This window comes from Eubalaena glacialis, chromosome 10 (genome assembly GCF_028564815.1).
Source record: "Eubalaena glacialis isolate mEubGla1 chromosome 10, mEubGla1.1.hap2.+ XY, whole genome shotgun sequence".
In the NCBI taxonomy this organism is placed as follows: domain Eukaryota; kingdom Metazoa; phylum Chordata; class Mammalia; order Artiodactyla; family Balaenidae; genus Eubalaena; species Eubalaena glacialis.
In genome coordinates this window covers 69848645-69874359 of record NC_083725.1, presented here as the reverse complement: position 1 = coordinate 69874359, position 25715 = coordinate 69848645, and the positions used below count along the sequence as shown (strand labels likewise).

The following is a 25715-nucleotide window of genomic DNA, read 5'->3' as shown; positions in this document are numbered from 1 at the left end:
ATACTAGTGTCATTATCAAACATTATCCATTAGACAGTTGGTAACATAAATGTTTCACATACTTTCAATTTAACAACTAGCAGACTCTCTGAAGGAAGTTCCCACAATAATGACAAATATTCTGATTTTCAGTTGATTTTTAAATGTAAGTTAAGAATATACAGGCTTTGACATTTTAAAAACTTTAATAACTTAAACTAAAATGTATAAGTTAAAATTAAAACAAATTCTCAAATGTTTAATTTTTCTTTAATTACACCTTGCCAAATACTTTTAATGTAACAAATCTTCATTCTTTTTAGAGCACCAACAAAATGTGATATAGCAAAAAAACAATAAAACAGAAATGGCTTGAGATAATTTTGAAAACTGATAAATGATAAAAATCTACTATCACTGTTAAAGATTCAATCAGGCTTGAAAACGGCAATATCGGTGATGTGTTCTAATCTATCAGGCTCGCCAAAACAAACCATAAAATCTTATTAGGTCCAACATCACCTATGTAGCATTTTTGCTAAAAATTTAACCTAGATCTAATCATGAAGAAAAAACCTGGACAATTCGAAAAAGCTTCCTACAAGACAAATGACCAGATGAGTAAAATAGGTGAGAGAAATTAAACGGTGTAAACTTCCAGTTACAAAATAAATGAGTCATGGGCATGAAATGTACAGTTGGGGAATACAGTCAATAATAATGTAATTTTTTTAAAAAGAAAAATGACCAGATTTTTCAAAAAGTCAGTGTCATGAAAAACAAAAAAGGTGAAAGAAATATTCTAAATAAAATCAAGAGACACCAAACGCAATGTGTAAACCTTAACTGGATCTTGGAAAAACAGCTATAAAAGACATTTTGGGAATAAATGAGGAAATGTGAATACAAACTACATATTAAATGATATTATAGAATTATTATTCATTATCTTGGATATGATAATGACATTAGTTATTTTGGAAAATGATCTTGTTCTCAGAAGATGCAAAGTAAAGTAAGTGGATGAAAAGTCTCATGATAGCTATAACTTACTTTCAAACTGTCCAGCTTAGAAAAAAAAGTATAGCTACATAATGTAAATGGGGCAAAATGTTAATAATTGGTTAATATAGAGGAAATTGACCATTCTTCAGTATATTATTCTGTCAACTTTTCCACAGATTTGAAGTTTTTTTCAAATAAAAAGTTAGAGGAAATGTCATTAGGTCAAAATTTCTCTTCATATTTCAATTCAATTCAGTAAAAATTACAAAATCTAAAGCTGGCTAACATATGGAAATTTCATTTTGTAAACCTCTATGGCTTAAGGTAATAACTGTTATTGATTCTTATTATAGATACATTCTAGATAACTTGGGTTATAAAGAAAATTTCCATAAAGTTGGTCCTATTGCATGAATTTCTAGTACAAAATCTGAGCTGTGGTTGTATTTTAAAAGGCTTTTAAAAGACAGCTTGGGCTTCCCTGGTGGCGCAGTGGTTAAGAATCTGCCTGCCAATGCAGGGGACACGGGTTCGAGCCCTGGTCTGGGAAGATCCCACATGCCACGGAGCAACTAAGCCTGTGTGCCACAACTACTAAGCCTGCACTCTAGAGCTCGCAAGCCACAACTACTGAGCCCGTGTGCCGCAGCTACTGAAGCCCACTCGTCTAGAGCCTGTGCTCCGCAACAAGAGAAGCCACCGCAGTGAGAAGGCCGTGCACCACAATGAAGAGTATCCCTCGCTCGCCACAACTAGAGAAAGCCCGCGCACAGCAATGAAGACCCAACGCAGCCAAAAAAAAAAAAAAAAAAAAAAAAGACAGCTAAAAAAAAATCTGGCATAATAAAAAGGTTAAGTAGTTATCCTAATGAAACAGTAAACGTTCTCATATTGGCAGAGTTTTTACAGTGCTTTTCCAAAGGGAAGAAGGTCCTCCAACTACCTTACCTTATACCCTTTCCCAGAAAAATGGGACTTGGATTATCTAATATTATATGCAAAGGTCCCCATAATTCATCACTCCCTTTCTAATATGGAAATCCATTATCTAGCAAAGCTAGGTTACAACAATTTGCAAAAAAAAAGGAAAACTATCACAATAAGAACACAAGGGACCATCTTATACGTGTAAACATAGATTGGGAACTATTTTCATATTTCTTATACGTGTAAACATAGACTGGGAAGTCTTCATTTCTGGAGACCAGTGCATCTGGTCTCCAGAACTAGCTGAGAAAAAGGGAAGAAAGAATGGTTATCATTCTCCGTTCAAAAATGAAGGAAAAAAAGGTCAGAGAAGTCAAGTAATCTTCCCATTATCATTAATTTGTTGTATTTCAGACTGAAAACGCCTTTCCTTGAATTAGTATCCCACTTCTTGTCCATAAATTGAAAAATATGTAGTTAGTGGCTACGGCAATAAATACAAAAAAAGGCAATTAGATATCTTTTCCCATACCAAAAAAAAAAAGTCCAATATGGATATATTACATTATAGATATATATATATAAAAAAATATTATGAATATTTTACTTTGCAACACATTCCTCAGTCTACGAAAGAAAGAAGCCATTAGGAGTATCCTTTCTTTAATGCCTCGCTGCAAGTTTCAACTTTTTTTCAAACAATGAAATCTCTACAGAGCCTGGGGGGGGGGGAAAGAACATATCTCATCAATTCTATTAACAAGATACATTTTTTTTTAACATTTTAAGATCTATGAAATCAGGATGCATCTAACCATTGACAACATCCCTTAACTGCTGTCAGGATACAACAGAATTTGGTGGCTTGAGGAAACAACGAACTCCTACACATTTCCAACAACAAACATTTAAGGACTATCTGATCATTGTCAGAAAACCTTCCACTGACACCATCTGCTAAGATCAAGAAACTTTTCTGCATGAAAACTTAGAGAGTGGTATCAGCAAAGAGGAAAAATTCCTAGAGGAAATACTGGGAGACTCTGTCAAGAAATGCTGCATTCTAATGCACTAAGTGGTAGAGAGGTAATACAGTGTGGAAAAACAAGGAAATTAATGGCTCTGAATCTAAAAGTTATTCAGGGGCTTCCCTGGTGGCTCAGTGGTTAAGAATCCACCAGCCAATGCAGGGAACATGGGTTTGATCCCTGGTCCAGGAAGATCCCACATGCCGCAGAGCAACAAAGCCCATGCGCCACAACTACGGAGCCTGCGCTCTAGAGCCTGCAACACACAACTACTGAAGCCCACAAGCCACAACTACTGAAGCCCACGTGCCTAGAGCTCATGCTTCGCAACAAGAGAAGCCACTGCAATGAGAAGCCCGCGCACTGCAACGAAGAGCAGCCCCCGCTCGCCGCAACTAGAGAAAGCCCACGTGCAGCAACAAAGACCCAATGCAGCCAAAAATAATAAATAAATTAAATAAATAAATTAAAAAGAAAAGAAATAAATTGAAAAATTAACTGGGAAAACACTGAAAAATATCATCTAAAAGGCAAATATGACAAATAACAAGAAGAGTCAGCAAACTGGCTCTCCATAAATGTACTCAACTGTTCAAAGCAGAGAGACAAAGAAATACTCTACTTTATGAATATGAAATTTTGAAATATCTACTATTAGCTTCCTTATACAGTTTGCATACATTATTATATAGAATTATATAAACACAACCAGATATAATTTACCTGACAGACATTTAAAGAAATTTTTCAAGAGTAAATCTGACTGCTTTGTAAAATATAATTCAACTGCATCATGTGTATATGTATATACACATAAATACATATATCTATACATGTAACATACGTGTGTGTGTGTTTAACAGAAGAGACAGAAGTCTAAGTAGATCATTTAGAGTTAGAAAAGTAGCTGGGCTTCCCTGGTAGTGCAGTGGTTAAGAATCCGCCTGCCAATGCAGGGGACACGGGTTCGAGCCCTGGTCCGGGAAGATCCCACATGCCGCGGAGCAACTGAGCCCGTGCGCCACAACTGCTGAGCCTGCGCTCTAGAGCCCGCAAGCCACAACTACCGAAGCCCGCGCGCCTAGAGCCCATGCTCCGCAACAAGAGAAGCCAACACAATGAGAAGCCCGCACACTGCAAGGAAGAGTAGCCCCCACTCACTGCAACTAAAGAAGGCCCGCGCAGTAAGGGATACCCCACGCAGCCAAGGAAGGAAGGAAGGAAGGAAAAAATAAAGAAGAAAAATAAAGTTCCCTTTAAAAAAAAAAGAAGAAAAGTAGCAAAGGCACTAAAATAGTGACAAATTATATTGGAAAGAGTAGGCTGGAAAGGAATGGCTTAAGAAGCTCATTTCTCATTTAATTAAGTAGTAATCAAGCAATAATGTCTAGAGTTGATAAATCAAGAATCAATTATATGCACATTATTTAAAGATATAGAAAAGATCACCAAAAGAACCAAAACAGGATTCATTTTTAATCTTTTCTCTGAGGAAAAAGACTGGCATTACATCAGAGGACTGCTACTTTTCATACAATTTAATGTACTATTTTATATTTTTAATCATGAACCAGTCCTATTTATTTGATTATTAAAACTTTACAATATGTTACAGAAGAATGTATCATGCAAAAATTTTCACTTTGTATTAAAAAAAAATTTTTTTTTTGGCCACGCGGCTTTTGGGATCTTAGCTCCCCGACCAGGGATCGAACCCGGGCCCTCGGCAGTGAAAGCACAGAGTCCTAAACGCTGGACCACCAGGGAATTCCCTGTACTAAATTTTAAAAGCAGATCATATACTCTGATCCCAATGGAAGCATATCTATAAAGGGACTATATGAAAACATACCTGTAAACAGCATAGTAACTCCCTATTTTAAAGGTTTATTGAGAGAATTAAACCAAGTAATATATGTAAAATTATCAGCAAAGTGCCCGGTACAATGTAGGGATTAAATCAATATTAGCTATCAATACTAGTATCTATTATATATGCAAAGAATAAAGGTCCAGCACTAAAGTTAGAACTAATGCTATTCATTATGTAAAGCACCTGATATATAATAAGCACTCAATAACTAATGGCTGAATTAATGAATTACTGAGTCTATCTAAGTTTTCAAAAATAGATAATTCCTTTTCTAAGACTATAAAATAAAATAAAGACAGACAGCTACCTGGTAAACTACAAAGAAATCAGAATAAAACTAAAATCAAAACCTAACAAAGTACAAATAAAATCATTCCCCAATTTTATTATTTATATTGATAATAACAATAGCAGCAGCAGCAACACAAATTACACTGATAACAGGAGTTATCATGTACAGCATTTCCTGGGTGTTAATTTTTCCTTCTAGTGCTCTCCTGTATTTTTAAATTTTGTAACAAATACTACTTTCATGATTTTTTTTTGGGGGGGGGATCAATTTTAGAATTCTACTCCACATGGAAAGTAATTGCTTACAAGGGCCAAAATTTCCAAATTATGTTAAACTGTTTTTGTATAAGTATGGGTAGTTATTAATTCTTACATACTCACAAAATGATTTATCAACATAATTTTTCCTTGGCACATTTAGCTATCTGAGAGCAAATAAGATTCTAATTAAAATAAGTGCTTATGGGACTTCCCCGGTGGTCCAGTGGGTAAGACTCCATGGTCCTAATGCAGGGGGCCCAGGTTCGATCCCTGGTCGGGGAACTAGATCCCTCATGCCTGCCGCAACAGAGAGTTCACATGCCATAACTAAGAAGTCTGCATGCTGCAATCAAGAAGTCCGCATGCCACAACCAAGAAGCCTGCATGCCACAACTAAGAGTCTACATGCTGCAACTAAGAAGTGCGCATGTCACAACTAAGAAGTCCGCATGCTGCAAATAAGAGCCCGCATGCCGCAACTAAGAGCCCGCATGCCGCAACAAAGATCCCGCATGCCGTAACTAAGACCCGGTGCAGAATGAATGAATGAATAGATAAATAAATAAATAAATAAATAAATAAATAAATAAATATTTTTAAAAAAATAAAATAAATGCTTAAATTTCCCTATAAATAGCACCATATCATCCACTGAAAGCATGCCATTCTCTGTCAACAGGGACCTAATGAGAAATAAATACCTGATTGAACAAAAATAATTAACCTTTCATAAAACTGCAGAGTATGGGATATATAAGGGAGAATGAGTATATATACTTGTAAAATGTATTCACTATTACTTATACTTGTAAATACTTTACAAATATTGTGACTATTATCTTCTCCCAGAATGTTCACAACCTTCTTTGTAGTAAGAAGCAAATTAGCTCTTCATTTGAAGATTCAAATGGAGTAAAAGGAGGATCAAAGTGAGAGAACCAAAAATAAGAAAAGGAGGATACAGGGATGCCAACACTTCTCTCCAACATATCTGCCCTTAAGCCAAAGAAGAGGTATTCTAGGATGGGGACCTCCACTTCCAAGCTTACCTGTGCATACTCTCTTTCAATAGCAGCCTTCTTCTGACTGAATGTCCTAAAAACACAAATAAAAATTCGTTACCAAACATATAACAATAACTTTATGTACAGTTACCAACACACCCTCACATACTGCTTGGTAAGCTGTGTTGAGGGAAGGCACAATATGTCATTCACCTTATGTGCCTAAGAATACTGCTGACACCACAGACCCTGGAGTTAAGACAATCCACATTCAAATCCTAGCTCCACTACTTACTAGCTGTATGACCTTGGTCAAGTCACTTGACTTCTCTGTGCCTCAGTTTCCTTCTTGGTAAAATGGATATAGAAATAGTATCTATCTCATAGGGATAGTGTAAAATTTAGTTAATGACAATATATAAAGTGCTCAAAATAGTGACCAGCACAGAGTAAAAGACAGATGTGTGTGTGTGTGTGTGTGTGTGTGTGTGTATGTTAGCTACTGTTATCACAATGGCTAGTGCATAGTAGGTAGTAAAAATGTTTCCTGAATATAATAATAAACATAGAGGGACTACAGAAAACAAGGTGAAAATCAAAATTTGATCAGCTTCTCAACATAAAATCGTCAAATCATTTCCTTCATTCCATTCTTTTACAAGAGTCACAAAACAAAGTACAAGGCCACCACATGTTATGGTATAATAAGAGCACCCCTTCCACACATGTATTATATTTCACAGATTCTACAGTAAATACTTTTCACATTTTAACATTTATGATATTGGTATTCATCTTTTAAATGATTGGCAGACAACTACTGAGCCCACGTGCCACAACTACTGAAGCCCGCGCACCTAGAGCCCGTGCTCCGCCACAAGAGAAGCCACCTCAATGAGAAGCCCACGCACCGCAACGAAGAGTAGCTCCCAATCGCCGCAACTAGGGAAAGCCCACACACAGCAACAAAGACCCAATGCAGCCAAAAAGTAAATAAATAAATAAATGTTCCTTTAAAAATAAATAAACAAATAAATAATGATTGGCAGTATTTTTTTCTATCTTAACAGTACATGAAATAACAGTGTACCTTACAAACCACAGGCAAGGTAGAGTCAATGAAATATGATAACATTAATAATTTACTTTAAGTAGTCTGAGTTTAAAGACTTTTCTGTGAGGTGTCAGGTATCCGTGCTCTTAAAAGCACTTCATTAAGGCAGAGATATCACAGTAAAAGGTGAAAAATATAAAGAAAGAGCTGGAATAGAAAAAAAGGCAATAAACCAAAACTCCCCATTTTAATAATTATTTAAATTTACCAACATGACTATTCACTTCTTCTATAAGAAATTAAAGTATTTAAAATTTTACTACATTTGATTGGGATGGATAACTATTATTTAGCTTTAAAAAGGAAGGAATTTCTGACATATGCTACAACATGAATAAACTTTGAGGACATTACACTGAGTGAAATAAGTCGGTCACAAGAGGACAAATACTGTATGATTCCATTTATATAAGGTACTTAGAGCAGTCAAAATCATATAGACACAAAGGAGAATGGTGGTTGCCAGGGAGTGGGAGGAGGGGATCAGAGGAGTTATTATTTAATAGGTATAGAGTTTCAGTTTTGCAAGATGCAAAGAGTTCTGAAGATGGATGGTGGTGGCAGCAAAACAAAATGAATGTACTTAATAGCACTAAATTGTACACTTAAAAATGATTAAGATAGTAAATCTTGTATGTATTTTACCACAATTTAAAAAACAAACAAAAAAAGAGTTGAGCAAGACCCTTTTCCTTATGGGGTTTGGTGCATTATAAAGCATTTAACACAGTCCTTTAAAATACAATTCGTCTACTCTCCTTAAGAGAAAACATATAAACTATATATTATATATGCATATATGTAAAGCACACTGTATACATGCATTTGTATACTGTATTATATATATATTTGGTGTATGTGTATATATATGTAAATTATGTGTGTCTGCATATACATATATATAATAGTAATGTAAGTTTTCTCTGGACAGTGGGATTACTGGCTTTCACTTTCTTCTTTTGATTTTGCTTTCTTTATTTTCTGATGTTTTAGTTTGATGTTTGAAAAAATAAAGTCCTTATTTTAAGTAAATAAATGCACTTATAAACATATGCACAAACCTTTTTTACACCCATGTTGTTTTACTAAAATTGGACTGAGAAATTATTATGACTGTGTTACTAAATATATCTCCCCAGGCAAACAAGACTAATTAAAATGAACTCGCTTAAACTTTAATCATTAAAAATCTGAAAACTTACCTGTATTTTGAAGGAGGTGGTATTTTTAATATTTTACAAAAGATGAAAGGAAATATTTCAGCTATTTATTTAGAACCCTTTTAACCTTAGATGTATCTCATCTTGAAATAAGAATGTTCAAGTGAAGTCTGCAAGAAAAGGGGAACTAACTCTTTTACTCTGAACATGCATATCAACTAATTTTAAAATTGTCAGTGCAACTTTTAGTTGTTGTTAAACAATTACATGTCTACTAAGTAATTTCTTCTTCTAAATAAAGAAAACAAATACAAGATCACAACTGCTCAAAATTTACATCATCAATATTAGGAAATCTATTTATTATAAACCACAGCAAGAGAACAGAGCAAAAAAATCTTCTGATAACCTTCATATAAAATATAAAGGCATTTGTTAAAATTCAACATCAGTTTCTCTTTTAAAATATTAATGGGTGCTATAATTAAACAGATGGACAAAAACAAGTGCTGGCAAGGATGTAGAGAAATGAGAACTCTCATAGAGTGCTTTTGGGAATGTAACACAGTACAGCTGCTTCAGAAAATAGTCTGAGAGTTCCTCAAAAGGTTAAACATAGAGTTACCATAAGACCCAGCAATTATATTCCTGGGTATATACCCATGAAAACTTAAAACATACGTCTACACAAAAACCTGTAAATGAATATTCATAGCAGCATTATTCATCATAGCCAAAAAGTGACAACAACCCAAATGTCCATCAACTGATGAAAGGATAAGCAAGATGTGCTACATTCATATGGTGGTATATCACTCAACCATAAAAAGGAACAAGGTACTGATATATGCTACAATATGGATGAAACTTGAAAACATCAGGCTAAGTGAAAGAAGCCAGACGTAAAATCCCACATATTATATGATTCCATTTATACAAGATGTCCAGAATAGGCAAGTCCATAAAGACAGAAAGTAGATTATCAGTTGCCAAGGTTTGAGGAGCTGAGAGATAAGTTTGCCATTATTCCAGTATTTTTCTTTTATTTAGGTAAGTTGATTATTAAGTTCAAATGGAAAAATAAACACTTAAGAATTGTTATAGGGGCTTCTTTAGTGGCACAGTCGTTAACAATCTGCCTGCCAATGCAGGGAACATGGGTTCGAGCCTGGTCCGGGAAGATCCCACATGCCATGGAGCAACTGAGCCCGTGCACCACAACTGCTGAGCCTGCGCTCTAGAGCCCGCGAGCCACAACTACTGAGCTTGTGTGCCACAACTACTGAAGCCCGCACGCCTAGAGCCCATGCTCTGCAACAAGAGAGGCCACCAAAATGAGAGGCCCGTGCACCGCAGTGAGGAGTGGCCCCCACTCACCGCAACCAGAGAAAGCCCGTGCACAGCAACAAAGACCCAATGCAGCCAAAGATAAATAAATAAAAATAAATATTAAAATAAAAGAATTGTTATAAACATTCTGAAAAAGAATAATGTTAAAAATTATCACCTACCCTCACCAGATAGTAAAAATTAAGTTTAAAAGCAACAGTAATTAAAACAGCTCGGTAATGAAATGAGCAGAGATAATGAAACATAAGTCAGAAATACACCCAAATATACCCAAATACCAAATATCAATATAATAAATAAAAATTTAGTAACTAAAAAAGATGGCATTTTGATTCAAAGGGGAAAAGATGGATTATTTAGTAAATTGCAACTTTATAGGAAGATACAATGGTTAGTAAACAAAAAAGTTACAGAATAATATACATAGTATATTACTATCTTTTCATATAAAAATGTTTACATGTATATGCTGGATTATGATCATTATGATACTTCTCAGTTACCACAGTCCATCAAATATAAAACTGTACCATTCAGAAATGCTACTGTGGTCCCCTTAGAATCACTGTGATAGAATTCCCTGAAATATTTAACATGAAACTGGTCTAACAATGGTTCCTTATGAAGAAAGGAATTGGTCGTAGTGGTAAAAGAAAGACCTTTTACTGATTTCTTGTTTGTATTGTTTGAATCTATACCATGTGTACATGTATATATTTTTTACTGAGGTAAAATTTATGCAATAAAATTAAGCATTTTAAAGTATACAATTCAACAGCATTTAGTGCATTTACAGTGTGTACAACCACCACCTCTCCCTACTTTCAAAACTTTTTAATCACTCCAGAATAATACTTCATACCTATTAAGTGAGTAATCATTCTCCATTCCCACTCCCCTTACCGTTGGCAACAACTAAGCTAATTTTCTGTCTCCATAGACTTGTCTATTCTGGATATTTCATATAAAAGGAATCATGTAATATGTAATCTATTGTGTCTGGCTTCTTTCGCTTAGCATGTTTTCAAGATTCATCCAAGTTGTAGAATGTATCAATACCTTGCTCCTTTTTATGGCTGAATAATACTTCATTGTGTGGATATACTACAATTCATCCATTCATCCACCAATGGACATTTGAGTTGTTTCTACATCTTCAATAGTATGAATAATGCTGCTATGAACATTCGTTTATGAATTTCTATGTAGAACTAAGTTTTAAGTTCTTTTGAATGTATACTTAAGAGTAGAACTGCTGGGTCATATGATAATTCTACACTTAAGTTTTTGAAGAACCATCAAACTATTTTTCATAACAGCTGTGCCATTTTACATTCCCACTGCATATTTTTAAAAATTTAATAGTTAAATGGAACAAACTAACCTTTCAAAATATATTCTATTACATTCAGAAGAATCCTATATGGCCACTAAAAAGAATGTGGTAATTCTGTATGTGCTGGTATAGAAAGATAGCCTCAATTAACTCACGCAATAAACATTAACTGACTGGCTATCATGGAAAAGACACTGTATAGGTACTGACGATATAGCACTGAATAAGACAGACATCAAATAGGACTAACAGATAGTAAATAAATCATTATACAAAGAAATATTTAATAATAAATGGGATAATTACAAGTACTATGAAGAAGGCTACAATATATTACCCAGTATTTTTTAAAAGCTTCAGAAGAATATGTAAAGCAAGATCTCATTTTATCTTAAAAATATTAATATATACCTCTATGTAATACAGGTATCTGTATAAATTCTGTATACCTGGAAAATACATATCGGGGGGGGCACTCAAAGAATATATCCAAATTTTTATTGTTAAAAGAAGGGGACGTGAGATTCTTTATTTTCTATTCTATGTTTTTTTTCTAATAATTAATATTTCTATAATTAGAAAAAAAATTAAAGATAAAAAAGCACTAATTTTCAATCAACTCATATAAATTCCATATCATATAGAAAGGAATAAGAATAAACCCATGCAACAATTCTTTAATAAAAATCTAATGTTCTAAATAATTTTCCTAAAATAAATCTGATCAAGCCACTTTCCTGCTAACATTTCTGAAATGGCTCTTCATCACTCCTCGAAAAAAATCTAAATTCCTTTAACATGACAGATGAGGTTACTTACTATCCAGACTTGACTGCTAGTGTGGCTTCATCTCTATAAACTCCTCCATTCACATCCTAGGCTAGAGCTAAGTATAGTAAAAGGACCTAGGCTCCTGCTTTCACACTCTAGCAAATGTGGTCCTTTCTGCTTGGAATTCCTTTCCCCTATTACTTGACCTAAATCTCTTATCCTTCAAAACTTAGCTTAAACATGACCTCTCCTGAGAAATCTTCCTGAATTCCACTTGTGATTTAGACACCCTCTCTGTGGTCCTCCAGCATCTTATAACATAGCACGCGCTTCAAGTACTGTAATTGTCTGTGAATTGACTGTGGAGTTCCCTGGGAGCAATGAGTGTGCTTTGTATTTACATGTGTAGCACAGTGCCTGAAAACGGTAGTAGTTCAATAAACGTTTGCTGAATGAATGAAAGAACAGACAGAAACTCTATAATCAGGTTTCAGACTCTTCATAAGTTTCAGTTAAACAGCTCAGTTAGGTTAGCTCCTGGGCTAGGCAGAACCAAGATCACAGTCTATATCCATATAGAACCAATTAAGTTTCTTGACCTTGGTCACAGATTATATCAGTTAACACAAACATTTTGTGAGCTTTAAAAACCAAGGAAGGGGACTTCCCCGGTGGTCCAGTGGGTAAGACTTCATGCTCCCAATGCACGGGGCCCAGGTTCGATCCCTGGTTAGGAACTGGATCCCGCCGGGCTCGACTAAGAGCCCACTTGCCGCAACTAAAAGAGCCTGCATGCTGCAACTAAGACCCGGTGCAGCCAAATAAATATATAAATGTTAAAAAAAAAAAAGAAAGGGGGCTTCCCTGGTGGCAGAGTGGTTAAGAATCCGCCTGCCAATGCAGGGGACATGGGTTCGAGCCCTGGCCCGGGAAGATCCCACATGCCGCGGAGCAACTAAGCCCGCGCGCCGAGAGCCCGTGCTCTGCAACAACAGAAGCCACCACAGTGAGAAGCCCGCGCACCAAAACGAAGAGTAGCCCCCGCTCACCACAACCAGAGAAAGCCCGCGCACAGCAACAAAGACCCAACACAGCCAAAAATAATAAAAATAAAAAATAAATAAATTAAAAAAAAAAAAGAAAAATACAAAATTAAATCTTGATAGAGGCTGGGTTACTTGAGTGTATGTATTTGTCAAAACTTAGCAATTGTATACCTAAGATTTATATTTCATTGTATATAAATTTTACCTCAAAATAAGAAACTATATGGAATACTGAACTCTAATGATCTGCATGCTGAATTATTTAGGGAAAAGCCTGGTAATGTGTACAGTTACTTTGAAATAAATTTTAAAAGTAAGGTGGATTGTTGATGGATAGAGGATGGGTAAATGCATAGATAAGTGACAAAACTAGTACACTGTATAGTACAATATTAACAGTAGAATTTAGGTTTGGGTGATGGGTGTTTACTGTAAAATTCTTTCAACCTTGTTGTATGTTTGAAATTTTCATTAAAAAGTCACAAAAATACTTAGAAAATTAATGAAAGAAAAATAAAAAACAACCAAGGAAGGTATAAAGGTGTGTAATAAAGGTTTAGCCTCACCCAAACAGAGGTCTGGCCTTTGCCCTTGGCTTTGGGAAGTAATCTCTAAACCTTTGGAATGTCATGCCTGATAAGAGTGTTTTTGTTTACCTGGGACACTTAGGCCATGCCAGATAGAAAATGCTAACAACAATATGATTTATTGGGGGTTGGTGGCGGGGCGCATGTGGTATCAGCTCAACTTCTGAAGGAGCTGGAGACCAAGGTCAGCCACATGGGCAGTCAATCTATCTAACTGACCAAATACACCTCTTCCCTTGGCTAATTTTAAAATATATCCTTTCACTATAATAAACCATAATTTTAAGTAAACTTTCAGTGAGTTCTTCTAGCAAATTATCAAATCTAAGGTTAGTCTTGGGGACCACGATCTTGCAAGTCATGTCAGAAGTGAGGGTGGTCTTGGAGGCCTCCAAACTTGCAGTTGGTATCTGGAGTGAGAGTTGTCTTGGGAACCCCCTAACTCTGTAATTCATCACCAGGATAAGCAGAACACCGAAGAACATTCAAATTATTAATGGTGGTAGTGGAGATGGGATATCAAACCCATAATGATGAATATTAAAAATAAACACACCCACCAGAATGGCTAAAATTAAAAATACTGATAATTATAAATATCAGTGAGGGTACAAAGCAATGAAACTCTAACATGTAGTCCATGGGAATGTAAAATGGTACAACCACTTTGGGAAAAAAATCTGGTATTTCTTATGTAAATAAACATACATCTATCTTGACATAAATTCTAATACTAGGCATTTACCAAGAGAAATGAAAACAAATCTCTACAAAAACACTTGACAAAAATATTCATAGCACTTTTATTCATAAATAGCCAAAAACAGGAAACAGTGCCCGCCAGTGGGATAATAGATCAACAAACAGTGACATATTCTTACAGTGGAATAAAACTCAGCAATAAAAACAAATGAACTACAAGATGACCACCACATTTTTACTACTCTGAGTTCGCTGACCTCTTATTTTACAAATGACACTGTTTAAAAATAACTAATATCAGAATATAAAAAATAATCTGTTAGCACGGATAGCAAACTGGGGTAAGGGTACTAGTATTTATATTATCAGGACACTGACAACTCTTTCATAAGGAAACTTTTATAATTTTGCCCTGGAATACAACAGCTGTTTTTAGAGGTGTTATTAACACAAATATGGCAATAGCATTAAAATGATGACATGAGAATACCAAAAAAAAAAAAATTTTTAAACAAGGCAAGTAGAACGAACAACTGAAGCTATACAAGTCTGACAGAGAGAAAATTACTTGGCTCCTAATAAAAAATATTAATTCACCAACAACATTCATTGAGTATCTTCTGAATTTCAGGTATTCTACTAAATATGCACTGGGAATATAAAAATGAATGAGGCATGGACTCTGCTCTGAAGGGATTCACTAACATAAGGTATAATCAAATGATGCCAAGACCCACAAATGCTACAGGCATAGAATGAAAAGTAGAAAGTGTTCGTTCTTATTTCTTACTAATTAGGTAACCTTGGGCAAGTTAATTTTCCTTACCATGCTTCAGTTTCCTATCAATTAAGTAGGAATAAAAAGAACATCTACCTCATAGAATTATGACTACATATTGATAAAGCACTTAGAACAGCCTTGGCACATAGTAAATACTAAAAAGTATTTGTTAGCTAAGTGAAAATATCACATCTACAGTTTATAATTATGAAATTTAATCCAGTTAAAATATTTTGACTAACTGAATATGTAAAGCACTAACAAAAAACTACATTTTAAGTACTTCTGGTATTAGATAACAGAGCAAAGTCAGAATCTCCCTTCTCTCAGAAATTACCCAAAAGCAACAAACAGAATAAAAAACATAAATGCAAACATGATCTCCAATAAAACTAGGAAACATAAGAAATATAAGTGGAAGAGAGGCCTAAGGAGAGACAATTAAATTGGAGAAGGAGGGTAAATATAAGGCATGAGGTTCCAAAACTCAAAGGGGTGGGGGAGAGTACATTTCTTCAACTGCAACTTTCTGAGGTATAAAATTTAAATAAACCACATTCGCAACAACAAAAACAGGGGACATGGGCTGGTAGAGGGAGCTTTGTTTGCTGCTCAGTTTGAAGAAACAGAGGAGAAAGTACTAAATTAGAAATCACACAAACAATCTACACTGGCAGAAATTACGCTGCTGGTGTGGCAAAAAAAAAATAGTGAGACAGCCTGCACTATGAACGGCCCTGCAGCAGCCATCTTCTCTGGCTGAGGAGAAAGAAAATAAATTCATACACTCAACCCTGGTCATAAAGAAAATTACTGTAAATTTGAAAACTGTAGCTACCCTAAGATACCTACTTCTGGTATCCTAAAACGTTGTACAGGAAAAACCCTCTTCATTCAAAAATAACCCCAAAAGGAGCAAGAATAGATCTATGCAAATACAAAATTTTAAAAAGAAGAAAAAACAGCACAGGAAAAACAGAGTAGCTGAAGGACCCTCATGAGAAAAATGCTGCCATGGAGCAGATGAATTTTTAAAACTTAAAAACAAAAAACGAACAAACAAACAAAAACCCTAATGAAGCAAATACCACTTTCAGATAGAATTATAGAATGTCAAAGTCACAAGAAAATAGCAGTGGTGAAGTGGGCATCCTGCCTTGTTCCTTTTGGGGGAAAGCTTTTAGTCTTTGACTACTGAGTATAATGTTAACTTGTGGGCTTTTCATATGTGCCCTTTATCATGTTAAGGAAGTTTCCTTCGCGGGGGGGGGGGGGGGGGGGTACTTCCCTGGTGGCGCAGCGGTTAAGACTCCAAGCCCCCAAGGCAGGGGGCCCGGGTTTGATTCCTGGTCAGGGAACTAGATCCCACAGGCATGCTGCAACTAAGAGTTCACATGCTACAACTAAGGAGCTCGCCTGCCACAACTAAGACCCAGAGCAACCAACTAAATAAGTAAATATTAAAAAAAAAACAAAAAGAAAACAGGATTATTAAAGAAGTTTCCTTCAATTCCTAGTTTGAGTGTTTTTATCATGAAAGGGTATTGAATTTTGTCCCCTTCATGCTATTAATGGGGTTTTTTTCCCCTTCATTCTATTAATATGGTATATTTCATTCCTTGATTTTCTTATGTTGAACTTTTGCATTCCTGGAATGAATTTCACTTTGTCATAGTGTATAATCCTTTTAATGTGTTGTTGGATTCAGTGTACTAGTATTTTGTTGAGGATTTTTGTATCAATGTTCGTAAGGGATACTGATCTGTAGCTTCTTGTGGTATCTTTGTCTGACCTTGGTTATCAAGGTAATAAGGACATCATAGAATGAGTTAGGAGTGTTCCCTGATTTTCTACTTTTTTGAAGATTCTGAAAAGTATTGATGTTAGTTCTTCTTTAACCATAAGGTAAAATTCAACCATGAGTTTTAGTCCTAGACTTGTCTTTGTTGCAAGACTTTTTTGATTACTAATTCAATCTCTTCACTTGTCAAGTCTGTTGAGCATTTCTATTTCTTTTTGATTCAGTTTTAGTAATTTGTGTGTTTCTGGGAATTTATCCATTTCATCTAGGTTATCCAATTTGTTGGTGTACAACTGCTCATAGTACTCTCTTATAATCTTTTTTATTTCAGTAGAACAGGATGTAATGTCCCCACTTTCACTTCTGATTTTATTTATTGTCATCTTCTCTATTTCTTACACTAGCTAAAGGTTTGTCAATGTGTTGATCTTTTCAAAGAACCCACTTTAGTTTCATTGATTCTATTGTTTTTCTATTCTCTGTTTTATCTCTAATCTAATCTTTATTATTTTCTTCCTTCTGCTAGCTTTGGTTTCGGCTTGCTCTTTTTCTAGTTCCTTAGGTGTAAAGTTAGGTTAATATGAGATCTTTTTTCATTTTTAATGTAAGTGTTTAGAGCTATAAATTTCCCAAGCAGTTTCACTGCATACCGTAAGATTTGTTATGTTGTGTTTTTGTTTTCATTCCTCTCAAAGTATTTTCTAATTTTCCTAGTGATTTCTTTTAACCCACTCATTGTTTAAGATTATATTGTTTAGTTTCCACATATTTGCAAATTTTTCAGTTTTCCTTCTGTTGATTTCTATAGCGTCATTCCATTGTGGTCAGAAAAGATATTTTGCATGATTTTGGTATTTTTTAATGTATTGATAGCTGTTTATTCCCCAACTTATGGTCTATCCTTGAGATATGTGCACTTGAGAAAAATGTATATTCTGCTTTGTTGGGTGGAGTGTTCTGTATATGTCTGTTGGTGGAACTGATAGTCCAGACACCAACTCAAACATCTACGGCCAACTGATTATCAACAAGGATGCCAAGACCATTAGAGGCGAAATAGTCTCTTCAACAAATGGTGCCAGGACAACTGGATCTGCACACACAAAAGAAAGAAGTTGGACCCCTATCTCATTCAAAACATAAAACTTAAAATGGATCAAAGACCTAAATGTAATAGCTAAAACTATAAAACTCTTAAAAGAAAGCATAGGAATATATCTTCTTGACCTTGAATTTGGCAACAGATTATTAGATGGAACACCAAAAACACAATCAACAAAAGAATAAATATGTAAGATGAACTTCATCAAAATTAAAAATGTTTGTGCATCAAAGGAACTTATAAAGAATATGAAAAGACAACAGAATGGAATAATATTTGCAAATCATATATCTAATAAGGGTATAATAACCAGAATATACAAAGAACTCTTACAAATCTACAACAAAGAGACAAGCAGTCCAATTTAAAAATGGGCAAAAGTATTAAACAGACATTTGTCCAAAGAAGATATACAACTAGCCAATAACCATATGACAAGATGTCCAACAACATTAGTTGTTAGGGAAATGCAAATCAAAACCACAATGAGATAACACTTCATGCCCATTAGGATGACTATAACATAAACAAACAAAAACAAAATGGAAAAGAGCAACTATTGACCAGGATGTGAAGAAACAAGAACCCCTATACACCGCTGGTAAGAATGTAAAATGGTACACCTGTTGTGCAAAACTGTTGTGCTCAGTACTTCCTCAAAAAGCTAAACATAAAATTACTACATACTGCAATAATTCCACTCCTCAATATACACTCAAAAAACTGAAAATAGATGTTAAAACAAAAACTTGTAGACAAAAGTTCATGGCAGCATTATTCATAACAGTCGAAAAGTGGAAATGACACAAATGTCCATCAAGAGATCAACTGATAAACAAAATATGGTATATCCATAAAATGAAATATTATTCATCCATAAAAAGTAATAAATACTGATATATATTACAACATGGATGAACCTCAAAAACACTATGCTAAGTGAAAGTAGTCAGTCACAAAAGGCCACTGTGTTAGTATGGTTCTCCAGAGAAACAGAACCAGTACCATGTGTAGATGTATAAAAAGACATTTATTTTAAGGAATTTGTTCATGGAATTATAGAGATGTTAAGTCTAAATTTTGCAGAGTGGGATAATAGGGTGAAGACCTAGAGGAAAGCTGATGCTGCAATTTAAGTTGAAGGCCATCAGACTGGAGACCTAGGAAAAAGATGATAATGCAGTTCAAGTCCGAAGGCCATCTCCTGCAGAATTCCCTCTTACTCAGGAGACCAGTCTTTTGTTCTAGTCAGGTCTTCAACTGACTAGATGAGGCCCACCCACATTATGGTGAGCAATCTGCTTTACTTAAAATGTACTGATTTAAATGCTAACCTCATACAAAAACACCCTCAGAGAAATATTCAGAATAATGTTTGACACAAATCTGGGCACCACAGCCCAGCCAACATATAAAATTAACCTTTACAGCCTCATACAGTATGATTCCACTTATATGAAATGTCCAGAGTAGGCAAATCAATAGAAATAGAAAACAGATTGTCAGGGACTTAGGGGAGGGGTAACATGGTGAATGACAGCTTAATTAGTTGCTTTTGGGGGTGATAAAAATGTTTTAGAATTAGATAGTGGTGATGGTTGTATAGCACTGTGAATGTACTGGAAGCCACTGAATTGTACATTTTAAAATGGTTAAAACGGTAAACTTTATGTTAATTTTACTTCAATTTTAATTAAAAAAAAAATTATTGATGTTTTCCGTGAATATATGTGGGCCCAAAAGTGAGAGTGAATGTCAGCATATAAATTTGTCAGGTATCATAGAAGAGGGTCACCTGGTGTGTCAATGGGTCTTAAAAATAGATGCAAGAGGTGAACCCCAGAATTCCTAGGAGCTACAGAAGCAGTATGCAGCCAGAAAAAAAGATGACTATACGGATCAGGGAAGTACAAGGTCAGCCATGGGAAATCCACAGGAAGTGCAAAGAACCCACAGACACGCTCCAAAAATTTGGCAATCTAGATGAAATGGACAAATTCCTTGAAGGAGACAAATAGAAAATATGAGAAGCCCTACAACGATTTAAAAAGTGGAATTTGTAATTAAAGACTCATCTCTCAAAAAACAAAAACAAAACTCCAGGCCCAGATGGCTTCACTGGTTAATTCTATCAAACGTTCAAGAAAGAAAGAATACCACCATACATAAACTCTTCCAGAAAGCAGAGAAAAAAGGGAACACTTACCAACTCATTTTATGAGACCAATATCACCACTACACCAAAACTTGAAAAGACATCACCAAAAACCAACAACAACCAGCATCAAAAAAATCCTACAGCTAATATCCCTACAAACATAGATGTGAAAGCCCTTAACAAATATTAACAAATCAAATCCAGCATTATATAAAAAGGATAATACATAATGACCAAATGGGGTTTATCTGAGCATGGTTCAACACTGAAAAATTAATCAATGTAACTCACCACAGAATAAAGGGGAAAAGCCAGATGATCATTCCCATAGATGCAGAAAAAATATTTGACAAAATTCAACATTATGAACTTAACCAAGGAGGTGAAAGATGAACACTGAAAACTTAAGATATTCATGCAAGAAACTGAATATACAAATAAATGGAAAGAAAGCTCATGTTCATGGATGGGAGGAATTAATATTGTTAAAATGTCCATACTACACAAAGCCTATAAATTCAATGCAAATCAAAATTCCAAAGGCATTTTTCACAGAAATAGAAAAAACAACCCCAAAATTCATATGGAAACTCAAAAGACTCTGAATAGCCAAAGCAATTCTGACAAAGAACAAAACTTAGAGGTATCACATGTCCTGATTTCAAACTATATTACAAAGCCACAGTAATCAAAACAGGACAGTACTGGCATTAAAAAAGACATATAAACCAACGGAACAGAACAGACAGCCCAGAAATAAACCAATACATAATTAGTCAACTAATATTTGACAAGGGAGACAAGAATACAGAGTGAGGAAAGGATAGTCTCTTCAATAAATGGTGCTGGAAAAACTGAATATCCACATACAAGAGAATAAAATTGGATGGGAACAACCTAAATGTCCATCAACAGATGAATGGATAAAGAAGACATGGTACACATATACAATGGAATACTACTCAGCCATAAAAAAGAATGAAATAATGCTGTTTGCAGCAACATGGATGCAACTAGAGATTATCATACTAAGTGAAATAAGTTAGAAACAGAAAGACAAATACCGTATGATATCACTTATATGTGGAATCTAAAATATGGCACAAATTAACCTATCTACAAAACAGAGGGACTTCCCTGGTGGTCCAGTGGTTGAGGCTCCATGTTCCCAATGCAGGGGGCCCGTATCCGATTCCTGGTCAGGGAACTACATCTCGCATGCCACAACTAAGAGCTCACATGCCACAACTGAAAGATCACACATGCTGCAACTAAAGATCCCGCATGCAGCAACGAAGATCCCACGTGCTGCAACTAAGACCCAGCACAGCCAAATAAATAAATATTAAAAACAAACAACAGAAGCTGGAAGATGGCGGAGTAGAAGGACGTGCTCTCACTCCCTCTTGCGAGAACACCAGAATCACAACTAGCTGCTGGACAATCATCGACAGGAAGACACTGGAACTCACCAAAAAAGATACCCCACATCCAAAGACAAAGGAGAAGCCACAATGAGACTGTAGGAGGGGTGCAATCAGAGTAAAATCAAATCCCATAACTGGTGGGTGGGTGACTCACAGACTGGCGACCACTTATACCACAGAAGTCCACCCACTGGAGTGAAGGTTCTGAGCCCCACGTCAGGCTTCCCAACCTGGGGGTCCGGCAACGGGAGGAGGAACTCATAGAGAATCAGACTTTGAAGCCTAGTGGGAATTGATTGCAGGACTTCAACAGGACTGGGGGAAACAGAGACCCCACTCTTGGATGGCGCACACGAAACAGTGTGTGCATCGGGACCCAGGGGAAGGAGCAGTGACCCCGGGGGAGACTGAACCAGACCTACCTGCTAGTGTTGGAAGGTCTCCTGCGGAGGCGGGGGGTGGCTCTGTTTTACCGTGGGGACAAGGACACTGGCAGCAGAAGTTCTGGGAAGTACTCCTTGGCGTGAGCCCTCCCAGAGTCTGTCATTAGCCCCACCAAAGAGCCCAGGTAGGCTCCAGTGTTGGGTTAACTCAGGCAAAACAACCAACAGGGATGTAACCCAGCCCCACCCATCAACAGTCAAGTGGATTAAAGTTTTACTGAGCTCTGACCACCACAGCAACAGTCAGCTCTACCCACCACCAGAGCCTCCCATCAAGCCTCTTAGATAGCCTCAACCACCAGAGGGTAGACAGCAGAAGCAAGAAAAACTACAATCCTGCAGCCTGTGGAACAAAAACCACATTCACAGAAAGACAGACAAGATAAAAAGGCAGAGGGCTATATACCAGATGAAGGAACAAGATAAAACCCCAGAAAAACAACTAAATGAAGTGGAGATAGGCAACCTTCCAGAAAAAGAATTCAGAATAATGATAGTGAAGATGATCCAGGACCTCGGAATAAGAATGGAGGCAAAGATCGAGAAGATGCAAGAAATGCTAACAAAGACCTAGAAGAATTAAAGAACAAACAAACAGAGATGAACAATACAATAACTGAAATGAAAATTACACTAGAAGGAATCAATAGCAGAATAACTGAGGCAGAAGAACGGATAAGTGACCTGGAAGACAGAAGGGTGGAATTCACTGCCACAGAACAGAATAAAGAAAAAAGAATGAAAAGAAATGAAGACAGCCTAAGAGACCTCTGGGACAACATTAAATGTAACAACAATCTCGTTATAGGGGTCCCAGAAGGAGAAGAGAGAGAAAAAGGACCCGAGAAAATATTTGAAGATGTTATAGTCGAAAACTTCCCTAACATGGGAAAGGAAATAGCCACCCAAGTCCAGGAAGCACAGAGAGCCCCAGGCAGGATAAACCCAAGGAGAAACACACCGAGACACATAGTAATCAAACTGACAAAAATTAAAGACAAAGAAATATTATTGAAAGCAACAAGAGAAAAACGACAAATAACATACAAGGGAACTCCCATAAGGTTAACAGCTGATTTCTCAGCAGAAACTCTACAAGCCAGAAGGGAGTGGCATGATATATTTAAAGTGATGACAGGGAAGAACCTACAACCAAGATTACTCTACCCGGCAAGGATCTCATTCAGATTCGACGGAGAAATCAAAAGCTTTACAGACAAGCAAAAGCTAAGAGAATTCAGCACCACCAAACCAGCTCTACAACAAATGCTAAAGGAACTTCTCTAAGTGGGAAACACATGAGAAGAAAAGGACCTACAAAAACAAACCCAGAACAATTAAGAAAATGGTAATAGGAACATACATATTGATAATTACCTTAAACGTGAATGGATTAAATGGAAATCAAAAGAAAGCTGGAGTAGCAATACTCATATCAGATAAAATAGACTTAAAAATAAAGAATGTTACAAGAGACAAGAAAGGACACTACATAATGATCAAGGGATCAATCCAAGAAGAAGATATAACAATTATAAATATATATGCACCCAACATAGGAGCACCTCAATACATAAGGCAACTGCTAACAGCTATAAAAGAGGAAATCGACAGTAACATAATAATAGTGGGGGACTTTAAAATCTCACTTACACCAACGGACAGATCATCCAAGCAGAAAATTAATAAGCAAACACAAGCTTTAAATGACACAGTAGGCCAAATAGATTTAATTGATATTTATAGGACATTCCATCCAAAAACAGCAGATTACACATTCTTCTCAAGTGCTCATGGAACATTTTCCAGGACAGATCATATCTTGGGTCACAAATCAAGCCTTGGTAAATTTAAGAAAATTGAAATCATATCAAGTATCTTTTCCGACCACAACGCTATGAGACTAGATATCAATTACAGGAAAAAATCTGTAAAAAATACAAACACATTGCAGCTAAACAATACGTTACTAAATAACCCAGAGATCACTGAAGAAATCAAAGAGGAAATCAAAAAATACCTGGAGGCAAATGACAATGAAAACACGATGATTCAAAACCTATGGGATGCAGCAAAAGCAGTTCTAAGAGGGAAGTTTATAGCAATAAAGTCTACCTCAAGAAACAAGAAAAATTTCAAATAAACAATTGAACCTTACACCTAAAGGAACTAGAGAAAGAAGAACAAACAAAACCCAATGTTAGCAGAAGGAAAGAAATCATAAAGATCAGAGCAGAAATAAATGAAATAGAAACAAAGAAAACAATAGCAAAGATCAATAAAACTAAAAGCTGGTTCTTTGAGAAGATAAACAAAATTGATAAACCATTAGCCAGACTCATCAAGAAAAAGAGAGAGAGAGGACTCAAATTAATAAAATTAGAAATGAAAAAGGAGAATTTACAACAGACACCGCAGAAATACAAAGCATCCTAAGAGACTACTACAAGCAACTCTATGCCAATAAAATGGACAACCTGGAAGAAATGGACAAATTCTTAGAAAGGTATAACCTTCCAAGGCTGAACCAGGAAGAAATAGAAAATATGAACAGACCAATCACAAGCACTGAAATTGAAACTGTGATTAAAAATCTTCCAACAGGGCTTCCCTGGTGGCACAGTGGTTGAGAATCTGCCTGCCAATGCAGGGGACACGGGTTTGAGCCCTGGTCTGGGAAAATCCCACATGCCACGGAGCAACTAGGCCCGTGAGCCACAATTACTGAGCCTGTGCGTCTGGAGCCTGTGCTCCGCAACAAGAGAGGCCGCGATAGTGAGAGGCCCGCGCACCGTGATGAGGAGTGGCCCCGCTTGCCACAACTAGAAGAAAGCCCTCACGCAGAAACGAAGACCCAACACAGCCATAAATAAATAAATTAAAAAAAAAAAAACTAAAAATAGAATTACCATATGGCCCAGCAATCCCACCACTGGGCATATACCCAGAGAACCATAATTCAAAAAGATGCATGCATCCCAATGTTCATTGCAGCACTATTTACAATAGCCAGGTCATGGAAGCAACCTAAATGCCCATCAACAGACGAATGGATAAAGTAGATATGGTACATATATACAATGGAATATTACTCAGCCATAAAAAGGAACGAAATTGGGTCATTTGTAGAGACGTGAATGGATCTAGAGACTCTCATACAGAGTGAAGTAAGTCAGAAAGAGAAAAACAAATATCGTATATTAATGCATATATGTGGAACCTAGAAAAATGATGCAGGTGAACTGGTTTGCAGGGCAGAAATAGAGACACAGATGTAGATAAGAAACGTATGGACACCAAGGGGGGAATGTGGCCGGGGGGCGTGGTGGTGTGATGAATTGGGAGATTGGGATTGACATATATACACTAATATGTATAAAATGGATAACTAATAAGAACCTGCTGTATAAAAAAATAAATAAAATAAGATTCAAAAAAATAATTAAAAGAATTGGCCATCCAGTGATCTGGACACCCACAGGGGTGGCAGACCACCAAAGGGAGAAACTGAGCCACGTAAGAGGGCTTAAATGACTCTAGGGAGACTTGTAGAGGGGTTAAGCTCACAA

The 25715-nt window shown here is 36.1% G+C and overlaps 1 protein-coding gene across 1 annotated transcript in view; it reads right to left on the bottom strand.

Moving 5' to 3' along the window:
• FCHSD2 (FCH and double SH3 domains 2) overlaps nt 1-25715 on the bottom strand; it is a 305717-nt gene that overhangs the window by 250834 nt on the left and 29168 nt on the right. Inside the window, exon 3 of the mRNA XM_061201281.1 lies at nt 6414-6459. Coding sequence (XP_061057264.1) covers nt 6414-6459 — 46 coding nt within the window. The remainder of the gene's footprint in view (nt 1-6413; nt 6460-25715) is intronic.